This window comes from Terrapene carolina, unplaced genomic scaffold (assembly GCF_002925995.2).
Source record: "Terrapene carolina triunguis isolate 2854851 unplaced genomic scaffold, T_m_triunguis-2.0 Scaffold85, whole genome shotgun sequence".
In the NCBI taxonomy this organism is placed as follows: domain Eukaryota; kingdom Metazoa; phylum Chordata; order Testudines; family Emydidae; genus Terrapene; species Terrapene triunguis.
Genome location: NW_020664436.1, coordinates 62,587,666 through 62,604,898, shown reverse-complemented (window position 1 = coordinate 62,604,898; position 17,233 = coordinate 62,587,666). Strand labels below are relative to the sequence as shown.

General features: G+C 41.3%; 1 protein-coding gene across 2 annotated transcripts in view; it reads right to left on the bottom strand.

Annotated features, from left to right (window-relative positions):
• CEP85L (centrosomal protein 85 like) overlaps positions 1-17,233 on the bottom strand; it is a 201,623-nt gene that overhangs the window by 4,329 nt on the left and 180,061 nt on the right. For both annotated transcript variants that reach the window (XM_026649846.2, XM_024205368.3), the window contains exons 6-10: positions 16,756-16,932; positions 10,799-10,951; positions 9,040-9,194; positions 7,189-7,306; positions 6,643-6,693 (exon numbers count right to left, since the gene is read on the bottom strand). In XM_026649846.2, the coding sequence (XP_026505631.1) occupies positions 6,643-6,693; positions 7,189-7,306; positions 9,040-9,194; positions 10,799-10,951; positions 16,756-16,932 (654 nt within the window). The remainder of the gene's footprint in view (positions 1-6,642; positions 6,694-7,188; positions 7,307-9,039; positions 9,195-10,798; positions 10,952-16,755; positions 16,933-17,233) is intronic.

The following is a 17,233-nucleotide window of genomic DNA, read 5'->3' as shown; positions in this document are numbered from 1 at the left end:
TAATTCTTGTATCTTGTCAGCTGGGGTATATTGGTATATTGTGGTACATCGGGATAAGTTTTGTTGATTTACTGTACTTGTTATGTTCAGATTTACTTGCTCCTCATCTATTTATTTCACCACCTTCCTATCGGCAGTTAAATGACTCAGCATTTATCTATAGGAACAGCTTCCTCTAGCGGTCAGTTGGGGAGCAATCTCTGTAGGATACTGACTATTTCTAGTCAGAAAAATTCTTAAGTTATCATGATAGACTTCTACAGCAATATTTTTTTAAGGGTTTTTCTCTGAGGTTTAATAAGTGTCTTCTTCATAAACACAAATACCTGTGGATTTTAAATAGGGGAAAAATGCATGGAGTCTAAAATTACTGTTCATTATAATTAATTCCCAGCAGCTATTTCCTTTTTATGAGGAATGTCTTAACGCCCACTAAGTGTCAATTTTATGCTAATTTCATTGTGACTAACAAGATGAAGTTCTTTTCACCTTTCTTTTTCCATTTTTAAGAATATGGAAACAACCCCTCCTTTGAGTACTGTCTGACAGATGGTGAATTTGATGCTCAATTCATATTGAAGGCCTTTTTTGGCCTTTGATAACTCTTGATATGGTGCAGTTACTTTAATTTTCTACAAAATTATTTTTAAACACCTGAACTGTGCAGTGGGGGTGAAAGAATCCTGATTAAACAAGTGGCTCCAAGGTAAAATAATTTATTAGATTTTGGGTCGCTTCAGCTGTCCAAATGATTATCCTAGCAGTTACAAAGCAGCAATAACTTTCTCTGAACCTACTGCTAATAAATACTCAGTTTCTCAGATTTGATTCCTACATTGACCAAAAAGATCAACTCCTCCAATGACGCTGAGTCAACGGCTCTTGAGTATGCTTTAGTGGTCTCACCTCACTGTCTTTTTGACAGCTGACTGCTTAAATAACAATAAAACCATTTTATAAAGCTTCTTAAGGTTGTGGAAAACAGATACATGACAAATTTCACCTGTAATTGGGTCAAAGTTTTTGCAATATCAGCTCATCTGAGACAATGATTTTGATCTCATGAGAAATTCACACCATTGCTTAATTTCCTTTGCCTAGCTTTTAAAATATATATATCTCAGATGATAAACACATTTGTCAGACTCCATTCATCTAAAACACTTATCTGTACTTATTGTATGTCACTGTGACGCAACATTCCATGTTCTCTCTCAAAAATAGGGATAATCCTGCTCTGCACAAATATGTGGAATTTGTTAATGTTTGTATAGTTCTGAAAACGTACATCACTAAATAATATTAATATTTCAGATTACGTGTATGCATCATGTTTTGCTGGTGTAGTAGGTTTCTAGTTCCTGCTTAAAGAGGTTACTTCTGGGTTTCAAAAGACACCTCTGCATACATAGTTCCACTTGGATATATATTGCAATTCAGTATGATCGTAGTTATCTTTGTCAGTATCATGCAGACTTATTTCACCACTTGATGATTTCACTTATCTATGTTCATATGCTTTGCAGGATTATTTGGCTCAAATCCAGAAAGAGAAGCAGTCAAACTGCCTCACTCAGAATATTAATAAAGCTGAGCTACTGCTTATATAAACTCCTAATGCTCTAAACCACAGACTCTTGCAAAGCTTCAAAAAGGGGGATTTTTTTCATGTTGGTAATGTTATTGCTCTCAAAGCCCAGTGATATGCTCTCGCAGTGCATCCAAAAGTTCCTTTATATCCTTTGATCAGCACATTAATATGTAAAACCTGTTGCCCAGTTCCAATTATTTTACGTCAATCCACTCCTATCTTGCTCAAAATATAGTAGGAGCATCGGTGCCAATGCTGCATACTTTGTCATTGGTGCCCTGGCCTTGGGAACTATTTGATTTAACCTTTCCAAGCCAGTGGAACTCAAGATCATGTAGCAAGAAGAAAAATGGGTGCTCCATAGTGTGGAAGCAGAGATTAGTGCTTACTATACAATGCTAACCCATGTATGGGATGGCATTGGCTCAGAAGAATATTTTCTTATGTGGACTCCTGGAAAATGTAATAGAGAATCACCTCTCTCTCAGAGAATTCTAAGAGAATGGTTAAAAAAATGTAAGCTTAATCATTCTTTATTAAGTTCTATAGTTTAATTTCAATAGGAACCTAATGGTTTCATCCCAGTTCTCTAGCCATTTTTCTTAAGGATATGAAGAACTCAAGGAGCAGAAGAGCAATAACTGAAGCAGTCATAGCAAATGGAGCTGAATTGTTCCAAAGTGTACAGTGCTTTTGGGGCACAGAAAAATGCCCATGAAGTTCTAGGATAAACTAATTCCTTTTATGACCTAATATGAAATTACTCTGAGAGTTGCATTCAAAGGCTAATGCACTAATCCACTGCCCATTTGACACCCAATAGCATAGAGCTTTTCCAAATACATTATCCTGAAAGTAATGAGGAATGGTGCTGCTGCTTCCCTATTCTGACGCACCAAAACCAAATACAGAGGATTTGTCTTCCCTATTGCGTTTAAAGTTTGACTTCTAAAAGGTGAATAATAAGAGAACTTACTCTTACTGGTGTGCTAAATCACCACGTAGAGCCCCCAGATATTGTTCATTTATATCAACTAAAAGAGGTTTTTACATTCAACAGTCATACTGAATGCATGTTTACATTCTTTGTTTTATGCACATTACAAGTTTGTTTGTTTTTTTAAAAAAAGACGTGTTCACAAGTACTATTAAGTTTTACCATTTGATTTTCAAAATTCTGTTTGTCATTTGTCTTATGTAGAACTCTAGTCACACTCCAACAATGAATAGTCTGGAAATAAGTTCACATACAATTCTATATTACACCGAATCATATGTATGTCATCAGCTCATGAGTCAATGGCATTTGCCAGGGATCACTAAAATTGGAAACTTGTATTAATAAGTATTAATTCTACCTTGGGTAGGAGATTCATGCTTAAGTGCACATTCACATACAAGCCCACTGGCTTACCATCCTGGACACACAGTACTATGGTTTTCCCTTTCCCCTCTTGCTGTGTGACTTACTTTATACATTTTCTGTATGAAGTTAAAATTCAGTTATGTTAATCCCATCAGTCATGATACACAAATAGCTCCAAAAATAGGAACGCCAGATATGCGTTAGATAACAAGTGCTCTGTACAATCTGGCTTTTCTATCCTTTTTAATATTTTTGTTTTTTCATAAAGGAAATGTTAATTTTGTGACAATCTAAATTAATCATTTGAACAGGAATTTTAAAAAAGCAACTTCCATGTACATTTTCTATTTCTGAAGCTGTAAGGCACGCAAAATAACATATCTCAAAAGTAACCAAGACGTTAATCTCTCACAATAAAAAAAGTAGGAAGATCAAAACCATTACTTAGAGATTACAAATAAACAGGAAATTAAAATGGTCACAAACTGTTGTTTGGAGCAGGATTTGTTTTCATTTCAGCTGACACTTCCAGGAGGCAAATATCAAAAATAATATTGAGGGGCTACTTTTTTAATAAAAGACTGAACTGAAAATAAATTTATAAAGCATAATTTTAAATTGTGGATGAACTCACCAAGTAAATAAGTAAGATTCAAAAAGGTATTAGTCTAGTTTTTGCTTAACCACATTCTGTGCTTCCTGGTTCTGAAAAGAAAATCCTCCCTCTTCTATTGATGTTAACAATTCACCTGCAATTTCCTATAAACTCCCAACAGGAGCAGGAGACAGGAGAACAAGTGCTACATGATGACTGCTGAGGGCAGAGGTCAAGTAAATATGGACTGATGGAACCTTGCTGGCCAGGAACAAGCACTAAAACCCTCTTCTCCACCCCCAAAAAATATCAAGATGGCAGGGGAGAAGAGAAGGAAAAAGAAAAACGGTCCTGCCAAGATGTGTGAGTTACTCTCAACTGTGAAGTCAACAAGCCTGAGATTGCTGATCCCCGTTTGGAGCTGCCTGTGACTCCCTATTCTGAAACAGGCTGGGGAGGAACGGGGCTGGTGAAACAGCCATATTTCTTCTCTCCCTTCCTCTCTCAACAGAAGCACAAAATGACAATGGAGGAGCACACGAGGCATCAGACAGGTCTACAGAGGGGAATCTGAGTGCTCTGGGGGGCTGACCCCACAGTGAAACAGGCCAGAGAGCTTCTCAGCTTCTAAAGTTCAATTTTTGTTCTTTTGGGGGTGGTCTGCTGGGGCTTGATCCAAAGCCCACTGAAATAAACGGAAAGCCTCCCATTTGCAGCAGGCCATTAGTGCTTACCACCTGGTACCTGAGGCTCACTGTGGATCTTTCAGAGGGGTGTTTATGCATCTCCCTGGATGCAAGTGCTGGTGCTCCACATCTAGGAGTCTTCTAGTGGGAAGAGACCGTATTATTTGGGTTGCCACCAAATGGGGCACTGAAGAGCTGCTTACAGGAAACGAAGCAGATGTGATTCAGGGGAAAGAATCTCTCTTACAAACAGGAAGACAAGAAAGATCCTAATTTAAAAATAGACATTTTAAAGGAGAGAGCAAGATCCCTGGCCACACAGAGTCCTCTTTGCACCGCTCTGGGAGTAAAAAGGCAACTTAAAGCTGCCCTAAATAGACAGCTGAGGATTCCCCAGGCCTACCAAATCCTCTGTTGGCATAGAACTGGCATAGCTAGTTCTCCACCATTCCTTTCCAGGACCCCCAAACCAGCAGTATGTGCAATCCGGCTGTCCCCGCTGCTGTTGGCCCCAAGGGGGACATTGCAAGCCAGCATTTGGAAACTGCTCTAAGTTGTGCCAGGAGCTGAACTGGCCCTGGTTACTTCAGGGATCTGAAAAGAAGGATGCTATTTTGCTGCCTTTGGTGTGCTGATGGGTACCTCATTGCACCTGAGATCCTGGTCCTCACACCTAGATTGGTTTTAAACTCATTCTGACCCTCACTTATTTTCTAAGGGTGAAAGTTTTCTACATTGCACACCCAGTACTTATGCAGCAGGTAACTGAAACTGACATTATCTTTATAATGTTGCTGAAGATGCTAAGTCAGACTCTCCTTTCATATAAAACCAATTTTCCTCGTGTAACTCCACTGCTTTCAGTGGCGTCAGACCTGACTTATGATGGTGTGAGAACAGAATCAGCCTGTCAGCTACAGCTGACAGAACACTGGGCACAAGTGTCAGGCATGCAAGCTTTCCTTTTCCCACCTCTTCACCGTACAAACATCCCGGACTGAAGATACTGTTTAAAAATAGGCTGTCAATAGCAGCAAGTGCTGACAGTGGACATAGAAGGGCTACTGGGGCTAACTCAGGTTATGGCAATGCTGGCCTTGGTACCAGTAAGTAATTAGAGTTTGTAGCCACTGGTCCTAATCCAGATCAACACAGAATTTGACTCAGCATAAAACCCTCAGCATATTTAATGACTTCCACTGATATGGCACCCAGCAGCAGGGAAGTAGATGGAATGAGAAGGTTAAAACTATAGGGGAACTGGAAAGATCCAGGAAATACATTGTGATGGCGTAAGTATGTTAAGCTACTAAACGGTCAGTCAAACTGATGGGTAAAATTACTCAATTATTTTATGAAAGTAAGTGAAGGAAACTGCTTTGTTAATAGGTATGCCAGATCGTTCATACTGTAGCAACTCATCAATAGTGGCTTTTATTTCAAACCCATTCCTGTTAGATTTCCATTCATTCAAGACTGCAGTCTTAGACCAACTGCTAGTGTTCAATATTTAGGTGTTTAATGTGTATTTCTTTTTCTTATCGGACTACAATTTGTGCCTGTCCTATGACTCGTCGTTAAAGAGTGTGCAGTCATACCAATAGCACCAAAAGTGACATAAGCAGCTCTGAGGATATCGGACAGGCCATCCTTTAGACCAGGGGTAGGCAACCTATGGCACGCGTGCCGAAGGCGGCACGCGAACTGATTTTTAGTGGCACTCACACTGCCCAGGTCCTGGCCACCGGTCTGGGGGGGCTCTGCATTTTAATTTAATTTTAAATGAAACTTCTTAAACATTTTAAAAACCTTATTTACTTTACATACAACAATAGTTTAGTTATACACCTCTACCTCGATATAACGCTGTCCTCGGGAGCCAAAAAAAATCTTACCGTGTTATGGGTGAAACCGCATTATATTGAACTTGCTTTGATCCACCGGAGTGCGCCCGTCCCCCCCACCCCCCAGAGCACTGCTTTACCGCATTATATCCGAATTCGTGTTATATCGGGTAGCATTATATCGAGGTAGAGGTATATATTATAGACCTATAGAAAGAGACCTTCTAAAAACGTTAAAATGTATTACTGGCACGTGAAACCTTAAATCAGAGTGAATAAGTGAAGACTCGGCACACCACTTCTGAAAGGTTGCCGACCCCTGCTTTAGACCATCAGCATAAGGCAGCTTGTAGGGAGGCAGTTTTCCACCTTATGCTGGGAATCCAATTTGTTTCTATCTGCAAAGTGCTAAAAAGCTTATTTTAAGTTAAGTTAAGGTTAAGGAGATGTTTCTACTCCAAGCTCCTATTTGGACAGAGATACAGTATCTGTGTTTTAATAGCACATTATCATAAACTGCAACTGCCTAAACCAATGGCAAAATATATACATTTCCTTACCTGAATTTCTAACATCATCCCAGCTATCTGATTTTGTTGATTGTCTATGACCTATAAAAAAACGGAAATATGACTAAGTACCACATTCAAAAAGATGATTGACCCTGTGAGTTTTAAGTAGAACAGTCTCTCTAATTTCTGATCTAGTGACCCTCTTTTCTTTTATAAATGTCTAAACCCGGAACTCAAATTACCTATCCTCGAAGTAAATAACAAAAAAAGAGAAATACTGCTTAACACTCACACAGCAATCTTCATCATGAAATTACTAATTACACAATCACAGTTAACTTACTGCCAGTTTCTTGGTAAAAACTAAGTCTCTCTCTATTTTATTTGACCAAAAATGGTTTACATTTTCTTGTGCAACTGAGTATTCATGCAAAACAAATGCACTGACCCAAGGAACACGTGTTGAAGAGAAACCGGAATCAGCAGTACACGTGAAAAATTGAGTGAGAGAAAAATAAGACAAAGAAACACAATAGGAGATTCTAAGGTTGTGGACACTACTGACAGTTCAGCTAATCAGTTTCATGGACTGACCTTGCGGGCTTTCTCATTCTTTTCTTTGAGGCATTCATTCTCACTCTGAAGCTGTTTTGTGTCCAACATGGGGAGGCGGATACCATCTTCCAGGCATTTTTCTACTTTCTGTTGCAAACTGCAGTTCAGAGATAAGAATGGAAAAGCAACTAGTCAATTTATTGGGAAAACAAGGAAACAAAAACGGCAGTATGTTCTAGTGGAGGGTTTAAAAACCACCATAAGCATCATCACTCAGTCTCTCACCAAACCCACCAAGACTTTACAAGTAGATTCCAGCTTCATGTATAAGCAAACTGACAGGTGGGTAAGTGGTGTAAATCCTGGATTTCTTGAAGTCACCATGTCACTAACAAGAACAGATCAATCTGAATAAACAGGAAAGTTTTATTACTTATCCAATATATACTCCACCTTTGTAATACTTTGCTGCCTGGTTAAAAAAATAAATCCTGGACCAGATTCTGTGTTGCATCTCTTGAGGCAAGGCACTGGAGGTGCACTCAGGAGGGGAACAACTGTGACTTTAAAACCCCTTTGTGCTGCCCATTTTACGGGCTGCTATGGGGGCTGAATCAGCTCCAGCATTAGTCAGAGCAGTCCTGGGGGTTGTTCTTACAGCAGCTTTACTAAATTTGCCTATGGGGTCCCTATGAGCTCCACTGCAGCCCTGAATTGCCCACAGTGCCAAGCACTATGGTCTATCATTCCTGCCCCCTATGATGGGCATGTGAGGGGGCAGCATAAAGCCACAAATCTCAGCCATTACACTGTTTACGCACCAGAGGAATGTTCCCAGCCCCCTGCAGTTCATTTAAAGCCCCTATATGCTGCCAGAGCTTTCCCCCTCAGCAGCTTTCAAAAATAAATGCATTTTATTACAGTGACAATCCTGTTTTCCAATATAGAAACCAGAGATCGTTTCAAATATTTGTAGGCTTTCAGGAGAGACAAAACCATCCCTGTAGATTACATGGACACAAATAAAAAGGTGCATCAGCTGTAAGATGGAAACAATGTGCACAGTGATCTGCCTGACTAGATGTCCCAACCGTCTAGCCTTTCATCAGTAGCATGCTTTTAGACTGCTACTGGCATGTACATTTAGGCAAGTGAGGGGCCCGAACTAAAGCGACATCCACCCCAAATTATAAAAAATTATCCTTTTCATAGCCTCTCCTTTTTGGCTGTCTTTATCACATAACTCCAATTGATATTTTTCCTTTAAAAATGATGCCTTTAAGTAGTATAAAGAATGTAACATACACCATAGTCTCATTCAATCATCCATCTGGAATTTTTCCATGGAAATCTGCCCAATTTGTTCTTTTATGATTATGTAAGGCCAGCGATAGGGCACCAGCTGCAGTTAAACAAATACCTCCCCCATTAGGAGATGGATGCAGGATTTTTAAATCTTTGACCCTTCCATGGTTAGTTTACCCCTCAATAAATTTCTTCGGAGCTTTCCTACAGTCCAGTACAGGCTTATTTATTAGTTTGGAATGCTGGGAGTCTCTGAACAATGCTCTTTTGCTGTACACGCTTATTCTATCCAACCTTTACCCGGCACTATTCCATGATGCCAGCTCTCAGAAAGACATTGGTGATAGTCAGCCCCTCCTCTGTTATCATATCATTCGTAACATGATACAAAGGAAATCTCATCATATTTCCAGTACAGTGTCAATGACTTTTGTGTCACACTGTCACCCTCTGTGTGGTAATAATATGTTCCAGTGTGACACAAAAGTCATTGACACCATACTGGAGTAAAGCTGCAAAGAATTTGGCGGCTTGAAACAACAAGTATGCTGCAACAGTCCCAGAGCATCACACAGATATTCATACCTCTGCACTGTGGTGACCAGGTCTTTTTCTTTCTTTTTCTGATACACGAGTTGCAGCTCTTTCTCCCTACATTGTGTTCTAGTCTCTCCAAGCTTCTTCTCCAAATCTGTCACTGTTTCTTGGAGTTGCTTGTTCTTCTCTTCTAGAATGTGCAGCTAAGACATTACATCCAAACAGTCAGACACAATGCTAAGTTTTGTATTAAGAGTACTTACTACAGGCCCCAGCTTTACAGTTATCTTCTGAATACACTTTTAGCCTAATTTTGACTGTGCACTAAAGTCTATTATAATTCTCCTTGTTACACTGTTAAAACACCTTTTAACACTTTAAATATTTGTCTTACTAATCAAGTGGGGAAAAGTGTGATATACACATTGCAATTCAGTCAAGAGGAATTGCAAAACAAAACAATCAATAATGGTGTGACACATGGCCAGAAAGAGTTAAGCATCTTGCAAGATAAATGACCTGAATTCAACCTCTAGGAACATATTGGTAGATAATGTTTGTGTTTTTGTGTGTTTACATATATATTGTTAGAGGTTAACAATGTAACAAAACTGTTCCTGTCTATGCTGTATTCTGTTAATTCAGATATCAAAAGGAGATCTTAACATTTAAATAAACTGTAAATATAATGATATCATTGTATTGATCTCCCTTCAAAATGTATAGCAAATCACCTGCGAATGGTGGAAAACAGGCAATTGCCTTATGTTAATCCTTGTAGCTAATTACTGGTGATGCTTAGGAAATAGGTCTACTTCAAAGTCTCAGTGATTGCCTATTGCTCGCCTAAGAACTCCGAGCTGCCAAGAGAAGGCCTGGAACTGTATAAAAACCCTTGGGGTATGATCCTTTTTATTTCAGATCTCCTTGATGCTTTACACAGGGGAAGCTTGTGTCCTACGACTGAGATCTCCAGTCCCACCGGGATCACCCTGAATATGAATGTTGGACTATATACTATGGACAAATTCTGAAAGAACTCTTTGCAACTACAAAGCTCACCATCTCTACTGTAAAACTGATTTCAGAACTGTACTCATGTCTGTATGTATCTTTTAACCAATACTCACTCTCTTTTCTTTTTTAATACGTTTTAGTTTAGGTAATAAGAATTAGCTGTAGGCATGTATATGGGTAAGATCTGAAATATTCAGATATTCAATATTCAAATATTCAGGGAGGAGGGATAGCTCAGTGGTTTGAGCATTGGCCTGCTAAACCCAGGTTGTGAGTTCAATCCTTGAGGGGGCCACTTAGGGATCTGGGGCAAAATCAGTACTTGGTCCTGCTAGTGAAGGCAGGGGGCTGGACTCGACCTTTCAAGGTCCCTTCCAGTTCTAGGAGATAGGCTATCTCCATTTATTACCACCTTGGGAGTTAGTGTGTCCAATCCTTTGGGATTGGTACAACTTCCTTCTATGATGAATATGATTTTCAGTAATCCTCATCATATTTCACTTGGTTATCTGGGTGGAAGCCCAAGGCTTGGTTGCTTTAAGGGAACTGTGTTTTTGGCTTCTGGGTAACCAGTGAGGTATTACAGAAGCTGTTTGTGCTGGCTTGGGAAATCTAAGTATTGGAATATCCACCAGTTTTGGGGATTGCCTGCCCCATTCTTTACAGATTGCCCTAATTGATTAACAGTGTGGCTCCCCTGGGACCCTGGTCACAAATGCATGTCACAGAATATATTTATATCTGTACCTTTTCTTTTACGTATTATTAAAACCAGATACTTTCCCCTTACCTGGTTACTCTGCCTTTCTACATCATCCAGCGTTGGCAGGTCAGCTAGATATTTTTCTAGGGTTTCAATTCGTCTCTGTTTGTCTTTGTTTTGTTCAGACTCTTTTTGGCATTTCTTTTTCAGGCTATTTATGTACCTGTCTCTGGTTTTAAGCTAAAAGAGTAATACAATTACATAATTTATTATGGTAGAAAATAAATCTGTACAAGATAATGAAGAATCTATTTCCAAATTCTCAAAACTCAGCAGATTTTTAGAAGCTACATTCTTAGCCAGAAGTAAGGGTTAGTTATTACAGAAAATTACACCAAAGGGTCATTTATTTTGCTTAAATCCAGTATCTCCTACCCAGAACAATTACCATCTTTAAATATTTGCGTTGCACCAAACATATTTGAAGCTACAATTGTTTTACCTCCATTTATATGACCCACTGCTTGGGAATTGAAAACATCCTTATTTAACACATTATTTTTTATGTCAATTGCCCACAATCTGCTAGGAAGTTTCTCACTATTTTGGCTTGTTCTATGTGCATGCCTGGTGGACAGCAACATGAAGAATATTAGGAGTGGGAGAACTGGGACAAAACTACTGTGTGGACTGTCAAAGAGTCTGCATTTTGCTGCAAGTCTGTGTGAGTCCTTGGAGAGAAAAAACAGAGGCAGAGAATTGTTTCTGGGGATAATGCAAAGCCTGAGGCTACTGCAGAAGAGCTGTCTATGTGCTGCTTTTTCCCTACTGCTATCCAGGCAAACAGGACTGGTGTACATTTTTTGTAAATAAACATATTACACTAAGATAGTGGTTTCCAACCTTTTTACGCTCAAGTTCACTTTTTGAATCTAAGGGCAACCCAGGATCTACCCCGCCCCTTCCCTGAGGCCCTGCCCCTTCCCCCCACCCCGCATCGCTTGCTCTCCCTCACCCTCACTCACTTTTCACCAGGCTGGGGTAGGAGTTTGGGAGGGAATGCGGGCTCTGGGCTGGGGCTGATGGGTTCGCAGTGTGGGAGGGGGCTCTGGTCTGAGCCTGGGGCAGGGGGTTGGGGTGCAAGCGGGGGTGAGGGGTGCAAGCTCTCAGAGGGAGTTTGAGTGCAGGAGGGGGCTTCGGGCTGGGGCAGAGTGTTGGGGTGCAAGAGGGGGTACAGGGTGCTGGCTCTGGGAGGGGGGTCAGGGATGCAAGAGAGGGTATGGGGTTCTGGCTCTGGGAGGGGGGTCAGGGCTGGGGTACAGAAGGGGGTATAGGTTCAGGATGCAGAAGGGGGTATAGGATGCTGGCTTCAGGAGGGGGCTCAGAGCTGGAGTGCAGCCTCCTGCTGGGCAGCACTTACCACCAGCGGCTCCCGGTTGGCAGTGCAGCATGGCTGCTGCTAAGGCAGGCTCCCTGCCTACCCCAGGCCCACGCCACTCCTGGAAGGGGCCAACGCGCCCCAGCAGCCCCTGGGAGGTGGCGGGGGGCATGTGGCTCCGCACGCTGCACCTCTCTGCAAGCACCGCCCCCGCAGCTCTCCCGGCCAGTGGGGGCAGTGCTTGCAGGCAGGAGCAGCGTGCAGAGGGAGACCTCTGCCCCCCCACCCACCACCGGGGCTGCACCGGCCATTTCTGGGAGCGGCATGGGGCCAGGGTAGGGATTCTGCCTTAGTGGCAGACACGCTGTGCCACCAGAGATCGCGATCGACTGGGAGATCCTCTAGGATCGACCAGTAGATCGCGATCAACCGGTTGGTGACCACTGCGCTAAGAAAATACCCTGATATTATGCCACCAATTTCTCATCCAAATGGAAACCTCTCTGCAAGACCCTGAATTTTTGCTGCTCAGCCTAAGGGGAAACAGCTCTGTTTTGGGGCTTTGATGTCGTATAGCATCATACCACATAGCCACTTTTACTCCCAGCTCTTGAACTTTTCAGGTACTTATTCTGTATAACTTGATAACTTGAGATAGCGCTCTTTGATCTGTGGCACATTAGCCACTAGAGCATACAGCCCTACTTAAAAAAAAAAAAAAAAAAATCCAAAAACTTATAACACATACATGCTTCTGAGTTCTTGGGTAAATACTGTGTTTCAAAGCCATGTATACAACAAACTGCATGGCCTCAGACATTGCACTCGACTGGGGGTCAGGAGACTTGGTTCTATTCCTGCTTCTGCCACTGACCTGCTGTGTGACACTGGGCAAGTCACTTCACATCCCTGTGCCTGTTTTCCCTCCTATCCTTTGTCTTGTTTTTCAGGCAGGGACTGTTTCTCTGTATATGCTTGCCAAGCACAATAGAGTCCTGATCCATCTGGTGCCTAAAGGTACTGCAGTGATAATAAGAAATAATAATCCCTAGCTCTTAAACAGTGCTTTTCATCATTAGATCTCAGAGTGCTTTACAAAGGAAGTTACTATCATTAGGCCCATTTTACAGAGGGGCAAATGATGCACAGAGGTGAAGTGACTCATCCAAGGTCACCCATCAGGCCAGTGGCAGAGCCAGGAACAGATCCCAGGTCTCCTGAGTCCAGTGCTCTACCCACTACGCCAGTAACAGTGGTTTTCTCATGATACTCTTCTTGAGTTACAAAGTGTTATTTCAACTCTCATTTTATAAATATACACACAATATAAACAGGTGACCAGATAGCATCTTCTCAAGACAGACGTCCTAAATGTTTGGTTTTGGATATTATTTTGTGCAACAGCTACAGGAATTAAAAACAACTTCAAATACATAGCTATCGGGACTAAACCTAATAGGAATCTGAGCCAAAAATTTGACCTTGACACAGTCCAACAACTACATCAGAGGACATCACAATGAAATAGCAGCTTTGTTAAGGCTGACTTTCTACAGGAATCTTAATTCACCATCAGCCTGCAAAATAATTTATTTGCTGTGTTTGATAACCAAGATCAGTACACATACACGCACTCCTGGCACTTGCTTTATTAACAAGGACTTAAACAAACAAAAAAAGACTACTCAAAACCTATTTTCTCACTCAGAATCTGATTTAATGAAAACTCTACCCATTTTGCTCACATCAACAGCCTAGCAACTTACAGGATTAGAAACACTTGTCGCTATGAATAAGTGTGAAATGTAACCCTTTAAAATATCAAATACAATTGGTGTTTCTGTGTCTAGTGCTGGAAACATCCATCTTGCTGAAAAACAAATGTTATGTGTGACACTGGCAATGTCAGAGTCTAATGATGGAGTCTATAAAAGTGTTTAGTAGCTGACAACATCTGGAAAAAAGCTTTTCCAGGGACAATTTTCTAAACAAGTCAGGATCCTGGGGGCTACGGGAGGGCTATATACACATTCTGTTAAGTTTTAAGATTAGTTTTGATATGAATCTCTTAATTATCAGGGCCTCAAAAACGGATACAGCATTCAGGCTGTTCTACGACATTTCTTACCAGATAGATCCCAAAAGTATTTGGAGATACATCCTAGAGTTAGGATGCTTCCCCAAACCAATGACCTTCAAAAATGCCTTTGCTCCTCTGACATGTCATCTTCCTTTAGGGGATGCTGGCCTTGTGCTTTTTTCAATGAGGTTTTGCACAACTGTTTCGTCCACTAAAATCCTCCAGCATTTTCAGGGACAGATATGTGGCCTTCTCACATCTCCCCTTTCCCTCTTGCACCCACAACCTGAGGTTCCTCTCCTGCAATCACAGGCTGTAGCTTCTCTCCCTCTATTAGCTGGATTGTCAGCCACTGATATTCCCCTTCCTTCCATCTCCACATCCCCAATGTCCTCTCCCCACTTCCTAAAGGGTTATTTTTCCTGTAAAGGTCAGCCCTCAAAAGTTAGTGTTAATGTCAGTATTAAAGTGAAAACTTAAATTTGTCCTCTTGTATGCAGTGCAGGAGTGGAGTAGGGTGGAGAGGTTTCCCTTACTAGCAGTTTGTTTCAATCCCCCACCCCTTTCCTTGGGATGGAGATCCCTTCCACAGCCTTTGGGGAGGAGGAGTTCACCCAGAAATCACTTCAACACCTTTCTCAGTAACGATTAGTTTTATCAGCAAATAGTTCCCCAGATGAGCAAAATAATTTCAGTACCCCCCCCTCATCAATCCCTCAGTAACTGATTAGGGGCCTCCTCCCCTTTAGGCTCTGACGGATACTAACATCAGCACAGTGACGGTGCACAGGGGCCAAGCAGACAGGCTGCCTCCTGGACCTAGCCCCCAATCCAGAGTTCAGACCTTGTCAGCTGTGTCCCTACAGCAGCACATGCCCTTTTTGGCCCTGCATTTCCTCCTTTCTACAATTACAATCCCATCCTACTTTAATGCATTCATTTAATTACATGATCACATATTTTTTTCCACAGGATCCATGGCTCATTCAGTCCACAGGCTGGATGGGGCTTAGGGAAGAAGTCATGGTTGTGTAGTGAATTAGGCTGCAGAGATTCTGCCCAACTCCCAGAACAGCCCAGAATTGTCCTGCATTGTAAGTTCTACGCTGCACCTCTCAGAGAAGAGGCAGCAGCTTTTCACTCATGGATTTGGCACATTCACTCTGGAAGGCAGGACAGCTCAGTATATGAGACTTGTGTCTGCTGTATTAGACGCAGTGGTTTTAGTCCCAAACTTTCCACACTATTTTAAAAAAATATGTTCATTTATTCATGTTAATAAGTGCTTCAAATCACATGAATTTTCAGACTGTTGGGCTGAGGCACATGGATACAATTTTCCTTTAAAGCGACACCCTGAGCAAACCTAATTGACATGAGCTGAAATCAGTGTCAGCAACAGGTTTTAACTGGTTTCTGAATACCATTCAAACATTCAAGAGAGGTTCAGATCCATTCATGCTGACATTGTGGTCAGCAATGGTAATTTTTCTATTGTAGACATGATTTAATGGAGTTTTAAAAATAAATTGAGTCATCAGTTTGTGTAGCGTATTTTACGATGTGCCCAGGGTTGCTCAGAGGAGGTGATGTTCCTTCTAAGGGAACGTGCTCAACTGAAAGTAAGTAAAGAAACAAAAATTAAGAATTCAACGCACTGTCACAAGCCTTTGTGCTTACAAGCCTACCGCCTTCTCTACACCATGGAATTTTAACAGAAAATGTCCCTCTTTGGCTTGCATTAGTAACCACAAGACCCATAATGAAGATGGGTGATTTCAGCACCAGGTCATATATGCTTGCTGGGAGCAAGCTTAATTAATATGGTGCTGAAAATGGCAGTTGGAACAGAGAAAGCCATCTACATTCAGGCTAACACCAGTGAAGCTGCCCACAGTTTTCTCATCCCTGCAGGAAAAGCTAATGCTACCTCAGTGAGTTGTTTTTACTGCTCCCTCAGCCAGTATTATCTCTCCCCTGTTCTGAATGTTCCACTTTAGGGAGGATAGCAACACAGGCATTTTTTAAAAAAAGGTTTCCAGAGTTACATCCATATTAACAAATTACAATCCATGTGGCAGGCATGTTAAAAAACTGCTACAGGTTATGGTACCTGCGGCAGTATATAGCATCTGTTTGCCTATTATTATTTGTTACCTGTATTACAGTCACACCTAGAGCGTCACTGCAGTAGGCACTGAACACACGTACAAATAGCAAGACTGCCCCTGTCCAAGAGGGGTTTTTTTAAAATGAAAAACCAAAAGTCCTTTTCACCCTGGACAGGGAAATCATGCTGCCACTCTGTTGACATGGTTGAGGTTTGGTACACGTCTACTGGGCATGATTCACACTGTGATACTCCAGTTTCACCCAGTGTAGCTCCACTGAGATCAAGTAATTGTGTAACACAACGTAACGCTGGAACAAGTGGTGAATCAGGCTCGGCATGTTTAAATGCCATATTGTGGACGGGCTATAGATACCACAGGATAAATTAGAGCCTACACATTAGTTGCTTTCTGCTTAAAAAGTTCTGATACAACCATGGCACAAAGGTGAAATCTAAACATGAAAGCCACTTACTTTCTCTTCCATCTTCTTTTTCTCTTCACTGGATTTGTTTGAAATTTGCTTGAGAAACTCATTGAGTTGCATTTCCTTATTCTCAACTGATGCAAGCTTTTGCTCAAGCTCCTCACAGTGGGATACTGATCTTTCTGAAAATGGAGCTTGCAATGATGTGTTCTCATATTGTGAATGCTTTAAAAAAAAAAAAAAAAGTATAGTTAAAGTGCAGCTGACAGTCTTACATAACTGAATGGCTCCTAGAGAAAACCCTCTCACTTGGTAGATTGAAAAATACAGTGACTGTCTTACAAAGAAAATGCACATATGCTACAACATGTTTACTGAGGAGAGGTGACACAGCACAAGCTACGAAAAATAACTGCACTGGTGTTCATTAGGCTACATCTACACTACAAGCCCAGTGATTCCCCTGCTCATGTATGTGTACACACACACACACACACACACACACACACACACACACACACACACA